The sequence below is a fragment of the Rhinolophus sinicus genome, linkage group LG03, assembly GCF_036562045.2.
Source record: "Rhinolophus sinicus isolate RSC01 linkage group LG03, ASM3656204v1, whole genome shotgun sequence".
Classification (NCBI taxonomy): domain Eukaryota; kingdom Metazoa; phylum Chordata; class Mammalia; order Chiroptera; family Rhinolophidae; genus Rhinolophus; species Rhinolophus sinicus.
Window position 1 is genome coordinate 123498052 of NC_133753.1, and position 17055 is coordinate 123515106.

Below are 17055 nucleotides of genomic sequence, written 5' to 3' on the forward strand. Positions count from 1 at the left end.
TCTCACTTGCTCAGGCTCCTGATTCCTGGGAGCAGAGCTTATCATCCATCCCTCTCAGTCACATGGCCACTATATATATCCTGGCCGCTTCTGATAGTCAGGCTGGGTGATCTAGTGAAGGCTCACTTACATGTCAGAGGTAACTCTACACTGCTGTCTACATCTTGATGTGGCCCTCTTTTGTCTGGGAAAGGTCAGTTTAGGTTGTTCCTGTGTAGGTAGTGAGGGTACTTGAGCTTCAGTTAAACTTATAGATATTCTATTTATAGAGCCATCCATTTTATTGACAAAGGGTTATTGCAGGAGGATTTGCATCTGCTGTTTTATTGCTTCAGGCATTAGCCCTTTTTAACCATCTATCAAATAGTTTAATGCATTCAGTTTTGAGTTATAAAATGGTTTCTGGGAGAGGTCTTAGAGATCAAGCTGCTGGGGTTATAGCCACCTTTAACGGATTTGGAAATGGCCACCAACTGAAGTTACTAGACTCAGGTCACAAGTATGTTGCGGCAAAGCCAGGCGTAGGTAGAGAGACAGTTGCCTGACTCCCCGGGGCTGCACATTGTCAACATTCCACGTGGTTTATATTTGACTGACTGAATCTTCCATTTTGTATTAAAAAACAAAATGGTGGACAGGTGCTAAATAAGATCACTATAATTAGACACCAAAATGTTTGACCACTGAATGACTGTTTTGGTATAAGTCAGCCTCCATTAGAGATGTTCTATAGACTCATCTTAAAATGTATTTGCCTGTGAATTTAGCTTATTGTATATTATGCATTTTATTAAGGAGGTCATTTTTTACTATAGGAGAACACTATATTAAAGAGTAAAGGAGCATGGTATATTTTTTTATTGCTCTTGTATAGTCATCTTAGAAGATAGTTTATATAGTTTAAGAAGCATATATGCCATTAGTTATCTCATATCTGTTTTAGGGTGGGGAAGGAGCAAACTGGTTTTACTGTTATGTTCTGTTTTTTTTTTCACTAGTCTCTCTTGCTTTGTTGGTCCTCTCTCTTGCTTTGAAACACACTTATTCGAGAGTGAAAAATAAGTGTGACTTTCTGAGCGGCCATAGTTTCTTTTTTTTTTTCATGAAGAAAAATATTTTCCTTATTGGCATAGAAACAAACTAGTGTTTGTTTATGTCTTAAAATATGTCTTTTTTTTCCTTCTAGTTGGATGCCCTGTATACCTCAAATAAGATTTGCAATGGCAGACTCCTAAACAGAGGTAATAGGAAGTAGGAAAACCATTTTGAGCTATCAGGAATTCCTATTTCACATTCTGTGATAAATACACGTACAGCCAAAAGCGGTCCCACACATAGTGGGCACTGTGGGTGGTCACATTATGTGTCTGTTGTATCAAAAATGTTTGTAGACAATTATGGTTCATATTCTTCATATTCAAACTCCAAAAATCTATTTTGAACTCTGGACTGTTTATTATTAAACATAGATTACAACATTAGAAATAAAACAAAACAAATGAATCACAGCAGTTTCCTCTCTATTCTTTACAAACAGCATATTTCAAAGCTTTTTAATGGTATAGGGTTTTTTGATTAGCTGCTTTTTTTGATGCACTGCCAGTTTGGTAATATAAATTCACTCGTTAGAATTAAAATGCTGTTGATGGGTACAACTGATCTTAGTAGTAAAGCTAATGCTTTGAAGACACGTAACACTACTTAATTTTATGTCATTTGCTAGTTTGAACTGTAGTGACTAAATTACATATAAATCATGTACAGTACAGGTGGTATATACCTCAGTTTCTGTGGTGCGAGTGATCAGACGTTTGTGTATATGGACGTGATAATCACTAGCTATGTTAACCCTTGGACAAGTAGCTTTTATGAAACTTAATTTTCTCATATGTAAAAGGATGGGGGTAATACATGTCAAACAGCACAGAATCAAGCATTCAGTAAGGGCTTAATTAAGCATGGTTACTTTTAATATACAAAGAGGAAAGTTGACTTGATCAAAGTCATAGTTCTCTAACTCTATGTTATTGAGCTTTCAAATGATTAACAAAAACCCTCCCAAGTTATATTTTCTTTCATTTATTGTTTCCACTCACGCTTCTTTGTTCCTTGTCTTAGTTCTTCCTTACTTATATCAGCAGCTTAAGATATCATTGCTCTTGAATAAAATTTTGTTCTTCCCAGTTGTAAATATGTCATGTGGTGAGTGGTTTTCTTCTGTTTTGGTACACATGTTCCTAAGCATGGTGTATAATTTTAACTGACATTTAAAAAATATTAAATCCATCGTTTACTCCCTTGTGTTTCCATTGAGATTTCCAGTTTTCTGTAACGCCCCCTCTCTAAGCCTCCTTCATAGGACCCCTCCCCCAGCACACATGTGTTGCTTCATTAGGAGTGGAACTATTTTTTGAGTGTTGACTTTAAGTCCTTGAGAATCACTGTTTTGGCCCCAGGGCTTAAGTACCGTGTCACATGCATTGTCAGTGCTCAGTATAGACTTGCATCTGAAGAAACCTGTCACTGGTGTTCTGTGGTGGGTGACTTATACAGGGTCCTCTGGCCAGTTCACTTCATCCCCCACTACTGGGAATTTAGTGGAGAAAAGTAAAGCCAGTCAGGTGTTTGGTTTGTACTGATAGTAAATAATAGTACTTACTTCTTTCATTTCCTTTTTATCTTAAGAAAAATTATAGCGAAGTAAAGAAGAATAAGCCAGACAGTCCTATTTCCTGTTAAAAGTTACCTTTATATCATTTGAAATATAGGACCGAGGAATGAATACTTATAAATATTCTCAGTGAGCTTTTTGGATTTGTCATCTGTCTTATGCCTACCTTTCATTGTATATGTAGGTGTGTATAATATATATGCAGTATATACTCCATTTTAGGACATTGACATTTTTCAATTTAATGACATGAACAAAGATATTGAAATGCCCACTAACCAGGAATAAGCTTTGAATCTGAAAGACTTGATACAGTGTCAAAAATGCTTAATTTATAACTACATCGAACTGAGAGAATGTACCATCCATCTCAATGATACATCACTGTTGTCATTGATGAAAGAAGAAAAATCTCAATAATTAAAATTATGAAAGGAATATCTCAAGAACAAAATATGGCTTTCCCCCTCGTATTCTGCTTTTCCTGTTTGCTACTTTTAATGTCTTAATGATAGAACAATAGAATATTTACAATCCAAATATTAGGTAAAAGTTGGGTAGGATATTATTTGACATATTATTTTTGGTATTTGTCAATTGCTTAAGCTTCTGAATGCTATGACATGTAATACATAATAAACATGGACTTTGTGTTCAATACTATCCTGTGGCCATGCTTGGTTCCCGTCCTTGCTTTTAGAAAACAGCAGCAAAGATGTAAACAATAGATGGGCCAACAAGGGTGGAGGCAGCCTGTACCAGTCACTGGGGCCCGGTGGTCTGGATGAGGGCTGGCCAGTGGGTTGTGGACATATCAGTACCAATTCAATACCAATGCAAACAATTTGGGCCAGCCATCTTTGCAGCGTATGTCTGAAAAATGTTTTTAGCAGTGTCGAATTCGTTTCCACTGACTTATGAATAGGATTTTTGGCATTTCAGCTAACTCTTAATTCTTTGTAGCATTTGGGATTTGGAGAGTGATGTATAATTAAAATCCATGGGTGCTTCTCTAATCTCTTTTTAGCCTGTTAACAATGCTACTAATCCTTTACCAGCTCTGCTTAGCCAGAGTGTTCTTATCACTTTTTAAAAATCTCTTGCCTTCTAATGATAAGAATAAATTATTACCATATTGTAATTATTACCTATTAAGGTAATATTTAGTGATAATTCTATTCCAGCAATTGTTTCTAAGTGCCTTAAATGTATTAACTAATTTAACCTTTACAGCAACACAATGAGGTTTATCACCCCTAGTTGACAAATGAGGAAAACAGGCACAGAATAACTTGCCTAAGATCATATATCTAATAAGTGGTAGAACCAGGATATAAAACTGCAAGCTAAGGGGGCGACCGGTTAGCTCAGTTGGTTAGAGCGCAGTGCTCTTAACAACAAGGTGGCCGGTTCGATCCCCACATGGACCACTGTGAGCTGCGCCCTCCACAACTAGACTGAAATAACTACTTGACTTGGAGCTGATGGGTCCTGGAAAAACACACTTACAATAAATAAAAGTTAAATAAACAAACAAACAAAGAAGAAAACTGCAAGCTAAGAATGCTGAAATAATGTAAAGCCAGATGAACATTGGGAAGGAATGAAGGAAAAAGCCTGGCTATTCCATAGTTCAGTGTAATTATTATTTTTTGATAGTTTGCTTTGTTTAAATAGAAAATTACGATGAGTCAGTTTCATGTGATGGGCTGTATGCCTCTTTTCTCTCTGTGTATCTTTCTGTGTGTGCTGAAGGCCTTTTAGTGCTATAAAACACTACAGGCTGTGTCTGACCATTGTAGAGAAGTTTGTTTGTAAGAAAATCATGAGCTGGTTCCTCAAGAGAGAAATTAAGTGAATGTGTCTGATGTTCACTTTAGTGTTTGTTTTTAACAAAGCCCTAAAGAGAGAACTAGTCTCATAGGAGGAAGTAGTTATAGAAGGTCTCGTGTCGGGCTTTTTTTTTCCCCAAATAGAAAAAATATTTTTTTTTTCAAACAACCAGACACATAAAACTTCTAAGTTTATTAAGCCTCTCATGAAAAATTTGCTCAAACACCACAATAAAGTCACTGACAAATCTTTACTCCTTTTTGCCAGGACCACATTGGCTTTGCAGTCTCCTTAACTTTCTTCATTCTGTTCTTACATTCCTTTCTCTGTTTTCTTGAGGTCTTTTTCTTTTCATACAGGCGATGTCTTGCAAGTCTGTGTTTGAATTCATTTTTATTTGCATAACCCAAGGAATCATAAATCTTGCCAAAGCCATTTGTCTTGCCACCACCAACATGGGTTCTGAATCCAAATACAAAGATGACATCTGCTGTGGTCGTGTACATTTTGGCTAATTTTCCCCGAATTTCTGTCTTAGGTACTGTTGCCTTCCCAGAGTGAAGGACGTGGATGACCATCTATTTCCATTGAAGTAGTCTACTGGTCATGAATTCCCTGGTTTGGATAATTACCTTGTCATTCATGATGGCAGCTGACCCTCAAGCAGTCAGGGAGGAAAAGGGCCAAATAGAAATCTTTTTTGCCCTTTTTGTTATAAAAAATAGCACATGCTCACTGTAAAGACCTTTAAAAAGTAAAATTCTGCAATTCCAATACCCAGGATTAACATGACACAATTTGAAATACATATTTCTGGACACCATTCTTCAATTATAAACACATGCAAGTATGTTTTTTTTTTTTACATAACATTTGTAATCTCCTTTTTACACTCAACACTATGTATCTTGAACATCTTTCTCTGTCAATATCCTCTTTAAAGGCTTCAGAATATGTCAGTGTATGGATATACCAAAATATATTTAAATAGTCCATTGCTGCTCTTGAAAAAAACATGTGAACACATGCTTTTATAATCTTATAGAGTTGAAATTCATTTTAGTATTTTTTTAACTTTTTTTTTTTTGGTCTATAAAATGTAGAATTTGAACTAGTTTATCTCTAAGGTATCTTCCAATTCCACATTGTACGATTTCTAATTCTGCTCAGTGAAGTTTTAGAGCTGCCAGCTGCTCCCGTAGTGTTGTCAGCCATATTCTGCATGCTGGCAGTGTCTGTGTTTCTTCCTCTCCAGAATGAGAATAACACCTACTAGTGCTGTTATGAAGGTTAAATTAAGTAACTGTAAGGCTCCTACCTCTCCCATTCTTCAGCTTTGCCATTTTGGCTGGACTGTAAATGACCTAAGGACATAGAGCTCATCTTAGGATTTCTTGAATCCCCTATGTTGCCTGATAAGTTGATACATCCTCCCTCTGATACACGAGTTGAAATATGATGCAATATATGTACAATGCAGTAGAGTGTATTGTTGGAGAGTCACCTGTGTCTGCTCACCTGGACAAGAAAGTATATAAATAAATAGCATTGAGGAACCCCTGGTTTTAACTTCTTTTCTTCTCTACCTTTTTGAGTCTCCAGTTCAACTGTGAATGGAGTGGGTGAGAATGTCTTTAATGTTCTTTCTTGTTCTGACTAGCTTATGATGTAATGACATATATACATATTTTTAAAATGAATATGGTTCTGTTTTAAATTAAAACAATAATTAATGCTACAATAATATGAGAAGTTCTATAAAAAGTCTCTTCACCTTAAGACTCTGGTCTTTTCCTGTCTTCTTTCATTGCCTTAGTTTTCTACAAAATTGTGATCAATGTGTGTGTTCAGTTTTGAGTTCTTTTCTTTCTACTTTTCAGTGTTACTATGTAGTGTTCCAAGTGTATTCACATGGAAACTTTTGAATTCATACTGTTGATAAGCTAAGGAACTAACAATTTTTTTTTTTTTTTTGCTTGAAGCACTGAATTTGAACTGTTAGGGTAGTTTTTCTGTCTTTGAATTTGTGGATCTTGACTAACATCTTAAAAATAATGAGAGAATGGAATTGAAAATATCAGAACAGATTCATGAAATGTTTAGCTGTTTATATTTATGTGTGGACATGTGTGTTTACTGGATTGTGTGTGTTTACTTACTCATGGACTGCTTAGGGAACTACCAAAATTAAGACCTTACGTGACATAACTGTATCCCCTCTGACCGGGATGAATAAGAAATGAAATTTTATCATACTAATAATAACTTTAAAAATCCACTTGAATATAAATAAACCACATTCTATAACAAATAGAGCACAGAGGAAAAACCTGCACATATAAAGGGTGTACTGTTGTTAGTTCTTTGGTTAACATGCTTGCCTACACTTTTTCTTCGGCCTTCTATTATATTAGCTAGCTTCTAGTTGAGGAAAGCTAAAACACAGACATTGTCTGCATGCTACAAGCCATTATTTTATAATCAGCTCTCCTAAATTCATTTTATGTTATTCTTGTGTTTAAAGTGAAAAACTTTTGCCTTGTCTGGATAGTTAAAGCAGCATTCACTTCATCACTTTTCTTTCCTTCTCTTCCTTACGTTAATAACAGTCATCTCATTTAGCTTTTCTCCCCTTGATTGTTTTCTTAAAACACTCTTGCACACATACATATACACTCATAGCTGCTTCTAATTAATTCAGAGGCTTTCTGTGAATGACTCAGGGTGACTCAGCAGCCTGTCTCTTTGGGGAACCCGTTTTACCAAGTAGCCAGTGTATTTTCAATACTTAACCCACATCGTGGGCTAAACAAGATTCAGATTTCTTCTAGTTTACTCTTTTAGTCCAGCTCAGTTATAAGTATCCAGACATATGTTAGGATAGGATTAAAACATTATGGAATTTAGGTTTAGAATGAAGAGATTCCCAGGACTGGAAGAAATTTCTGTGATTCAGAAGTAAAAGAGAGTATTTTTAATTAGGACAACTGATTTTAAAATGTATATAAAACCACAGAAGACCCTGAATAGCCAAAGGGAACTTGAGAAAGAGCAAAGTGGGAGGTATTACACTCCCTGATATCAGACTGTACCACAAAGCTACAGTAATCAAAATAGTATTGTACCGGCATAAAAACTTATATACAGATCAATGGAAGAGAAGAGAGCCCAGAAATAAATCCTTGTTTATATGGTCAATTAATCTCTGACAAAGGAGGCAGGATATACAACGGGGTAGACAGTCTCTTCAATAAGTGATTTTGGCAAACCCGGACGATACATGCAAAACAATTAAACTAGACCACATATAAGAATAAACTCAAAATAGACTAAAGACTTAAATATAAGACCTGAAACCATAAAACTCCTAGAAGAAAACATAGGCAGTAAACTCTTTGACATTGCTCTTAGTAGTATTGTTTTGGATATATCTCCCCGAGCAAGGGAAACAAAATAAAAAATAAACAAATGGGACTACATCAAAGTAAAAATTTTGTTTGCAAAACAAAGGAAACCATCAACAAAATAAAAAGACAACCTTCTGAATGGGAGTAGATATTCGTAAATGATACATCTGATAAAAGGTTAATATCCAAAATATATAAGGAACTCCTGTAACTTCACACCAAAAAGACAGTTCAAGTAAAAAATGGGCAGAGGACCTGAACAGACATTTCTCCAAAGAGGACATACAGATGGCCAATAGACATATGAAAAGTTGCTCAACATCACTAATCATCAGGGAAATGCAAATGCAAACCACAATGAGATATCACCTCATACCTGTCAGAATGGCTATCGTCAATGAATTAACAAACAACAAGTCTTGACGAGGATGTGGAGAAAAAGGAACCCTTGTGCACTGTTGTGGGAGTAGTGCAGCTACTATGCAAAACAGTATGGAGGTTCCTCAAAATATTAAAAATAGAGCTGCCATACGATCCAGCAATTCCTCTTCTGGGTATTTATCCAAAGAAAACAAAAATACTAATTCAAAAAGAAACCGCGTTTCCCCAAAAATAAGACCTAGCCGGACAATCAGCTCTAATGCGTCTTTTGGAGCAAAAATTAATATAAGACCCGGTCTTATTTTACTATAAGACCAGGTCTAATATAATGTATAGTATAATGTAATGTAATATAATATAATATAATATAATACAATATAATATAATATAACATAATATACCAGGTATAATATAATAAGACCCGATCTTATATTAATTTTTGCTCCAAAAGACGCATTAGAGCTGATTGTCCGGCTAGGTCTTATTTTTGGGGAAACATGGTATACGTACCCCTGTGTTCATTGCAGCATTACTACTAGTAATAGCCAAGGTATAGAAGCAGTAGATTAATGGATAAAGAAGATGTGATATATACCGAGGGTGCCAATAAAACGTATATACATTTTAAGAAAGGAAAACTGTAATACTCAATATATACTGATAACAAACGATAAATACAAGTCACGTTTGACTTCAGCAATTACAAGAGGTGCTCAAAGTGGTTACCATCAGTGTCCAGACACTTCTGATTACAGTGAACTACTGCTTGAGTAACGTTGACCAAAGTGTCCACTTGTATATACATTTTTTGGGCACACACACACACACACACACACACACACACACTGGAATATTATTCAGCAATAAAAAAGAATGCAATCTTGCCACTTGTGAAAATATGGATAGTCCTAGAGGGCATTATTCTAAGTGAAATAGTCAGACAGAGAAAGATAAATACTGTATTATCTCACTTATATGTGGAATCTAAAAAAACCAAATGAATGAATAAACAAAACAGAAACCCACAGACATAGAGAACAAGCCAGAAGGGAGGGAATGGAAATTTTTTGTTTTAAATGAACTTTACATAAGTAACAATTTATTTTTTAACTTCTTATTTATCTAAGTGTGTTTTTCCAGGACCCACCAGCTCGAAGTCAACTAGTTGTTTCAATGTAATTGTGAAGGGCGCAGCCCACAGTGGCCCATGTGGGGATTGAATCAGTGACCTTGTTGTTAAGAGCAGCACTCTCGAACCAACTGAGTTAACCGGCCATCTGGAAATTTTTAAAAAAATATTATTTTAAATTTATTTCTATTTGCAGAATGAATTTTAAGCAGTAGTTGGTACTGAGAAAATCATATAATTAACTGATGAGGCAAGGAAAAAATACAGCCTGAGAATTGCATCATTGTAGAACCAAATGGACACCATAATTGTTTTCCTCTGTTACGGATTTGAGCAGTGCCGAGTGTTTGAGAAGTTCCTTTATGGAAATCCCTACTCACCCATGATATACCTCAGTTATTAAAAGTGCGTAAGAACTGAGTTACCATGAAAGGATTCTTTTTTTTTTTTTTTAGAAAGGAAGAAAAAATATTGTCTTTATTCATAGGTAGGTGACGTGATCATGCACATAAAAAATCCTGTGGAATCTACAAAAATCTACCAGAACCAATAGTGAGTTTAGCACTGTCACAGTATACATGGTACACATAAAAAAAAAAAATTGTATTTTTTAAAACTTTTATTTAAATTTATTGGGGTGACAATTGTTAGTGAAATTACATAGATTTCAGGTGTACAATTCTGTAATACATCATCTATAAATCCCATTGTGTGTTCACCACCCAGAGTCAGTTCTCCTTCCATCACCATATATTTGATGAAAGAATTCTTGATATTTCCCTGGTGGCAGGAACCCCTTGGGAGTGGGGATTACTCAGGTTCCCAGCCATTGGTGTCCCCTGGTACTGGTTTCTCTGGTGACCAGAAGACTGGGGACAAGTGGTTACGATGACTTGTCCTGATATGTCCACATGCTTCCTGTCTTTATGTTGTACTCTTGTGTCTAGTGACAATGGTGAATACATTCTCCTGAGTTTCTCAGTTGGTGTTGGAGGGCAGGCTGTGAAAGAATAATGTTTAAAAAAATGTTTCATTGAGATCTTACTATATGATATACTTGCTTTTGTATTGCCTTTCAGAATTAAAGCCATAGAGAGTCCCAACAAAGAAGATGACACCCAGTGGCTGACCTACTGGGTAGTGTATGGTGTGTTCAGCATTGCCGAATTCTTCTCTGACCTCTTCCTGTCATGGATCCCCTTCTACTACATGCTGAAGGTACGCTGGCTCTTCCTGAACTGCTCTGTGTCCTTCCATCTATGTATTTGATTTGCTCCCTACTAACCCTAAAATAAACTCCATCTCAGGCCCTATAAACAAGGAATAGGACTAAATGCTTGAATGCTGGACAGCCATGGCTCTGCCTCAGATCACAGACACAGGAAGACAGGCTTCAACATGTCTGACATTTTTTATATACTATCTTGGAAACAGCCAAAGCAATTGTGTGTTCAAGGTGTGTTTGACAATGATGAAAGATGGAAATACTATGACCTAGCACAAACATTGCTGTTTGCCAGGCTCCTATCTTCATGAGGTGTTATCTGCATTTTATGCGGAAGCATTGCAAATTTTGGCAGGCCATCGATTATTCACAGTGGTGAGTGGGCTCATTATTTCTGGAAGAAAAAAAAGTACCTATTTCTTGTATGGGTTTGGAGAATAGAATGAAAAAGTTCACATCTTTTAATAGATAGAATGGTTCTTTTTCCCTAAATGGGACAAGCTGTCTTCAGTTGATTCCTCAAGTGTCTTCTGGGGAAGAGGCTCTGCTTCTCGTTAGTTTGCAAATAGTCTGGTTCCCAGGGCCAGACTTCCCAAACTGGAGAGGGTGGTGTGTCCAGCCCTTATGAATTCTGTGTTCTCTTTCCCTTCATGCTCTGAAGTTTTCATTTGAATAAAAAGTTATACATCACATAGCTTAAAGACTCAACTCGTTCTGTAAGGTTTTTGAAGAAGAGCCGCTCTGTATCCTTACGCCCCCTGTATTTCCTTCCTTAAAAGCAACCACTGTCCCTTCGTGGATGGCAGATTGTTTTGCCATTTAACTCTATGTCTCTAAATAATATTCCTGTTTAGCCACCTTTTCATTTTTCTATTTTACGCTTTAGCTCTTATTCCCACTGGAAGATAAGGATTTGGCTCTCTTGCCTACCTTGTACCTGCCACACACATGCAACCTTCCCGTCCTCATCTTCCTCAGGTGTCTGTATCAAAATTTTGGTTACATAAGCATTCACCACTTATATTATTATGACTTTGTAACTCTATTTTGTTGGGCCATCTGGTGTACATATAATGTACATGTACTATTCTTGCACCATTTTTTTATTTCCCCTGGAACAACTCATTGTTTTCTTATTTATATAGTCAGACCTATTTCTCATTTCCTTATTATTTCAATGTGTCCTACTTTTTCTACATGTCTACTTAAAATGTTTTATCTAAAAAATGTTCGATTTAGGAAATTAGATACAGGAAGCTCTCCCATTCTTTGGTCTCCCTCACCGCAACCACCACCACATTGATATTATCTCAGTACGTATTTATTTCTGAGAAGGTATGGATATATTTTTTCTTTTTCTTTGGTCTCAGCTATTTTAAAAATCTATTTGTATTTTCCGTATTCTTCCTGGGAGATTTTCTCAATCTCATCGTCCAATTTTCAAGCTTGTTCCATTCTGCTGTTTATGCCGTACATCGTGTTCCTTATCTGTACTAATAGTATCGCTTGGCTCTTTCCTATGTTTTCTTGTTTTTATTTCATATTGCTATATATTTTTTAGTATAGTTAGCCATCCAATTCAAAATTCTTGGTCATTCAGTTCTAATATTTCTTCTGCTATTAGAATCTGTCGTTGATTGTGTTGTCTTTCTTTTGAAATGGTTGTACTTTTCAAATACCTGGTTATTTTGGCCCGTAAACTCATTTTCCTCCAGCACTGGAAGGGGGGAAGGCCACAGCCCAATCCATGTCGGGTCTCGTAAGCTCAGCGTAGGGCTGGATGAGTCCTAGGGCAGTGAGCTCCAGGCCGCAGAGGAACCGCAGTTAATCCCTGTTCCCTCACAAAACAGCTCTTCAGGTCTGGGTGTCACGCTTTGCTCCCCCAAACAGCATTAGAAAGAGATGCCGCTAAACCGTAATTCACAGCCGTAGGGGTTAGAGCAGGAGGTGCTGGGAAGGACCGGCCCCGGCAACTTTGTCCCCATCTGTTTTCTTCCGTGCCACTCAGGGATGGAATTTCTGTGCCAAAACCTCTGTCTTAGAAAAAAGGATAAGGGAATGTTTTTCTAACTTGGAGGGATGGAGCCAAGACAAAAACGAAAGTTACAAAGAAAAAAATTTGATAAATTTGATTCAATAAAATTTTTAAAAATTAAATTTCTAGAAGACAATGGGCAGCATAAACAACGTTAAAATAATGACAGACTAGGAAGATATATTTACAACATTTACAATAAATAAGGAATTAACATCCAGAATATATAAAAATGTTTACAGGTAAAAGAAAAATGGACATGGATTATAAATAGACATTTCACAGAAGAGAAAAAATATGAGTAGCCAGTTAACATCTCACAAGTGATCTGCGAAGTGTGAGTTAAAATTGTGAAATACCTCATCAGATTGCTCATCAAAGTGACAGAAATTTAAAAGATTAATAATCTCTGATATTGGTGAATGTGTTGGAAAATGGATGTGTGGTAGCTAGTGTCATGGTATAAATTGGGATGGCCTTTTTAAGGGACCTTTTGACAGTTTCTTGTCAAATTGAAAATTATCTTTCTAGCAATTCTTCAGTATCTATCCTAAGGAAATAATTCACTGTGCATAAGAGAGCTATATAAGGATATTTATTGCAGCATTTTTGGTTATAACTAAAAATTATAGACAATTGAAGAGGCCATCAATAGGTAAATGGTTAAACGAATTAATAGTACATCCATAGTTAAATGGAATGGAAGGATCTATATAGGTACAGACACAGAAATTTTTGCATAATTCACTAATTATAAAAAATTATAGAACATTATATACGGTATGACACCATATACAGTAAAAATAAAAACAAGAAGCTAAATAGTTTTTAAAAATTTAAATGAAAACATTCTCATTATAGTATATATATTTAATTATGAATGGCGTTGCCACAGAATGCCGTGTAAGACAGCTGAAGAATTTTCCTTTTGAAACAAATGGAAAAAATTGGTCTGTGGGAAGATTTAAGATTTCAGAGCTTGCTGGGTATTTTTTTGATTTTTGTTATTTAAAGACATTTAGCATGTGTAAAAATATTTTTATCATCTATAATTTGGATGTTGTATGTTTTAAACTCCAAATAATTTTGAAGCCCTTAATAAGATCCATCTAATGGTAGTGATGTCACAGTATGCTCTCTGATGGAAGGGAATTTGGCCTTTGCCTTGGGCCCGCCTGCTTGTTGCGGTGAACAGTATCCTGTCAGCAGAACCACTCGCACTGGTACCTGACCTCAAACTTCTGAAACATGAGCAAGGCTGACTTCCAGCCTACTCCTCATCACCTCCGCTAATGGAGGCCATACGAGGTAGAGAGAGCATCCGGAATAAGAGACAATCACTAAATCATTTATAGTTTGTTTTGAAATACATTACAGTAAGTGCTTTGCAGCAAAATTTCTTCTCAAATAGTAAAATAAATGTGCATCCATTAGTCGTCTTTAGCTGCCTGGCATCATGGTGTGGATGAGAATGAGAGTGGATTTACTGCTTATGTTTCCAAATAGATGATATACTTGAGATGGTTAAAAATGATTATGCTGTCAATCCAAATGGTTTCTTCCTACATTAGTGGCATACTGAGCGGCTTCAGTGAACAGACCGAGAAAAAGTCTCTGAATTACAGAATCTGTAGGAGTTGTTTTAGGGGAAATATCCCATTGTAAGGACTAGCATAGATCTGACCTATACGATTGCTACACTCACAGGGTGATTATATGGGAGGGTGAAAAAAAAAAAAGACGTGCAAGTAAGGACATGTTTTAATATTTTATCCTTTGCAGAATTACTACTGTTGGTAGTTTGGTTTGGTTTGGTCTTTCATTTTTCTAAAGCAGCCTGTAAGATTGGAGATAAATAAGAGACCTAGTGTTTAGGCATCAAAGGTTAGCTGAGAAGGTCATATACAACATACTGAGCTAGAAACACTGGATCATGAGTTGAGCAGAAGAGTTTAAAAATAAATGTATAATCCTTTTTTCTCTGATTTTATGAAAATAGCATATGCTCATTCCTTTATTCACCAGAAATTTATTTAGAACCTCTGTGCCAGAATCTGTTCTAGGTCTGGGGGATACTTTGGTGAATAAAACCAAGTCCCTGCTGTCATATTGTTCACATTCATGTGAGGGGGGAGGGGCATGTTTTAGATAAGGACGTAAAAAACATTTGTAATCCTACCACCGTTAACACCTTAGGGTGCTCTTCCTATTTATTTTAATGTCCAAATATATTGGTCTATGTACACAAATACACACAGAACCGGTATATATTATTGTCTTAACCATATACATATGGTTGAGATTATATACTGTATACAATTCTGTATTTCATGTTTTTCATTTCACACAACACTATGACTATTTTCTCATGGTATTCGTTATTCTTTGACATAGCTGTCTGTCTATTATAGATAATAATTTGCCCGTTCCCCAACTGATAGACATTTAGGAGATTGTTTTGATGTTATAGCTAATGTTGCAATGAATGTCTTTACCGTCACTTAAATCGTTTTCTAGATTTATTTTTAAAACAAGGTCAAATAAACTCTGGCAAGTTCAAGTCGTGATCCAGACTGTCGCCTGTACTATTTCACCCATTGACAGAGAGCACAGCATTTCTCTTCGTAACTTTGTAGGAGGCATAAAAGATAGAGAAATCTCCCCTTTCACATGTTCTGTTTTAAACTTGTGCATTCTGAGCAGTCTGTTTTTACTTTAGCCCATGACTATTCTTGTGAGTACATTGGAAAGGCCTCCTAAGTCTTATGTTTCTGATCAAGTGATTGCAGCCTATCAGGAAGTCAGTGCTGAAACATATTTTTTTCTGACATTATCTTTCAGTTCTGACCAAGTTAGCCCCAAACTCTATGGTAAGCATACCCTTACCTTGGAAATACCTCTCCTAGGGGAAAATTGAATGGTGACAGCATTAGAATCACAGACAGAATTATCTGTTCTATTGTAATTTGTAATTTAAGGACTTAGTGTGTCAGTGTAGTAGTGCCAAGCGTTCAGTTAAAATAGCACAGGCTCTTTGTCTGAACTGCAGGTGAGAGTGGGCTTTTGTTTGCTCTCGGGAGTATCGTCAGCTGGCACTTGGAGGGCAGCTTGATTAAAAGAATGGCCAGGTCTGTGTAGCTCAGGGTATTCCTGGGCTAGAATAGTTACAGAGATTTTAAAAGAGAGTTGTAAAAGCTGGCAGCTGACTATCACTTTGAGAGTTCAACAGTAATTAACTTTATTTTTAATACAAGAAACTTATTTCATTTGAGAACTGGAAAATGCTAAGATGTAGGAAGAGAGCAGTAATTATTTTACTGTCTCCAGACAATAGCCCGAGGGTACCAGAAAGAACTGAATTAACAGTCTGGAGTGGAGCCTACAGAGTAATCACATTGGAGAGGTGCAAAAATATGGACACATGGCTCTGGTCCTATAGGGTAGTCTTGCCTTAATTTGTCCAGAAAAGATGAATGGAACAGCTTGTCTGCATTGCCGAAGGGTGATACCTACAATAGGTAGATAATATTACCGAGATTTTCAACCACAGTAAGAACTGTAGTTCTTGGTGATATTACTAATATCTTGTATACTTTCTTCAAGTACATTGATTTGTGACTTTGCTAAAATCCCACAAGAGAGAAAATTGACTTTAAAAAAGGCTGATTTACCTAGTCATAAAACAGATACCAACTCTCGTGATTCTTAAACCAGTGAGTTATTTCCACTTCCCCTTGATGCCTATGGTTGTAATATGGGCATCTGTCTCTACATCAATAATCTATTCCTGAAAATAAGATAGTCTACATACGAATACCAGCCAAGAGACTATTTACTACAATTTTACATGGTAAAAATTCAAATGCATTATATATCAATTTAAAACGCCATACTGATTACCTAAATACAGCAAACAACAACAACCCAAAACAAAAACAAACAAGCAAACAAATAAACACAGCAAAATACCCCTATATAAGTAACAAATATCATAGTAGGATGTTAGATGCTAAAAACAACACTTCCTGCTCACCAAATACAGATGTTCCTTGACTTACGATGGGCTTACGTCCCAATAAACCTACTTGAAAATATCCTTAAGTCACAAATGCATTTAATACACCTAACCTACCGAACATCATAGCTTAGCCTCTCAGGTTTCTACTGAAAGACATTGCTTTCACAACATCGTAAAATTGAAAAATCCTAAGCTGAATCATCGCAAATCAGAGACCATCTGTAGTGAGTACAGTTAGTAAGAAACTATTGCTCTGTCTCTGTAGGAAGTGGTATGTGGTACACATACACTTTGGACACTCTGCATATGCTTCACAAGGTCCACATGGGATTCTGATGTTTGTCGAGAAAATAACT

The 17055-nt window shown here is 36.2% G+C and overlaps 1 protein-coding gene and 1 pseudogene across 1 annotated transcript in view; one reads left to right on the forward strand and one right to left on the reverse strand.

Moving 5' to 3' along the window:
- Nucleotides 1-17055, forward strand: part of REEP5 (receptor accessory protein 5) — a 36434-nt gene that overhangs the window by 8593 nt on the left and 10786 nt on the right. Inside the window, exon 3 of the mRNA XM_019727792.2 lies at nt 10501-10639. Coding sequence (XP_019583351.2) covers nt 10501-10639 — 139 coding nt within the window. The remainder of the gene's footprint in view (nt 1-10500; nt 10640-17055) is intronic.
- On the reverse strand, nt 4644-5148 carry LOC109445464 (small ribosomal subunit protein eS24; annotated as a pseudogene).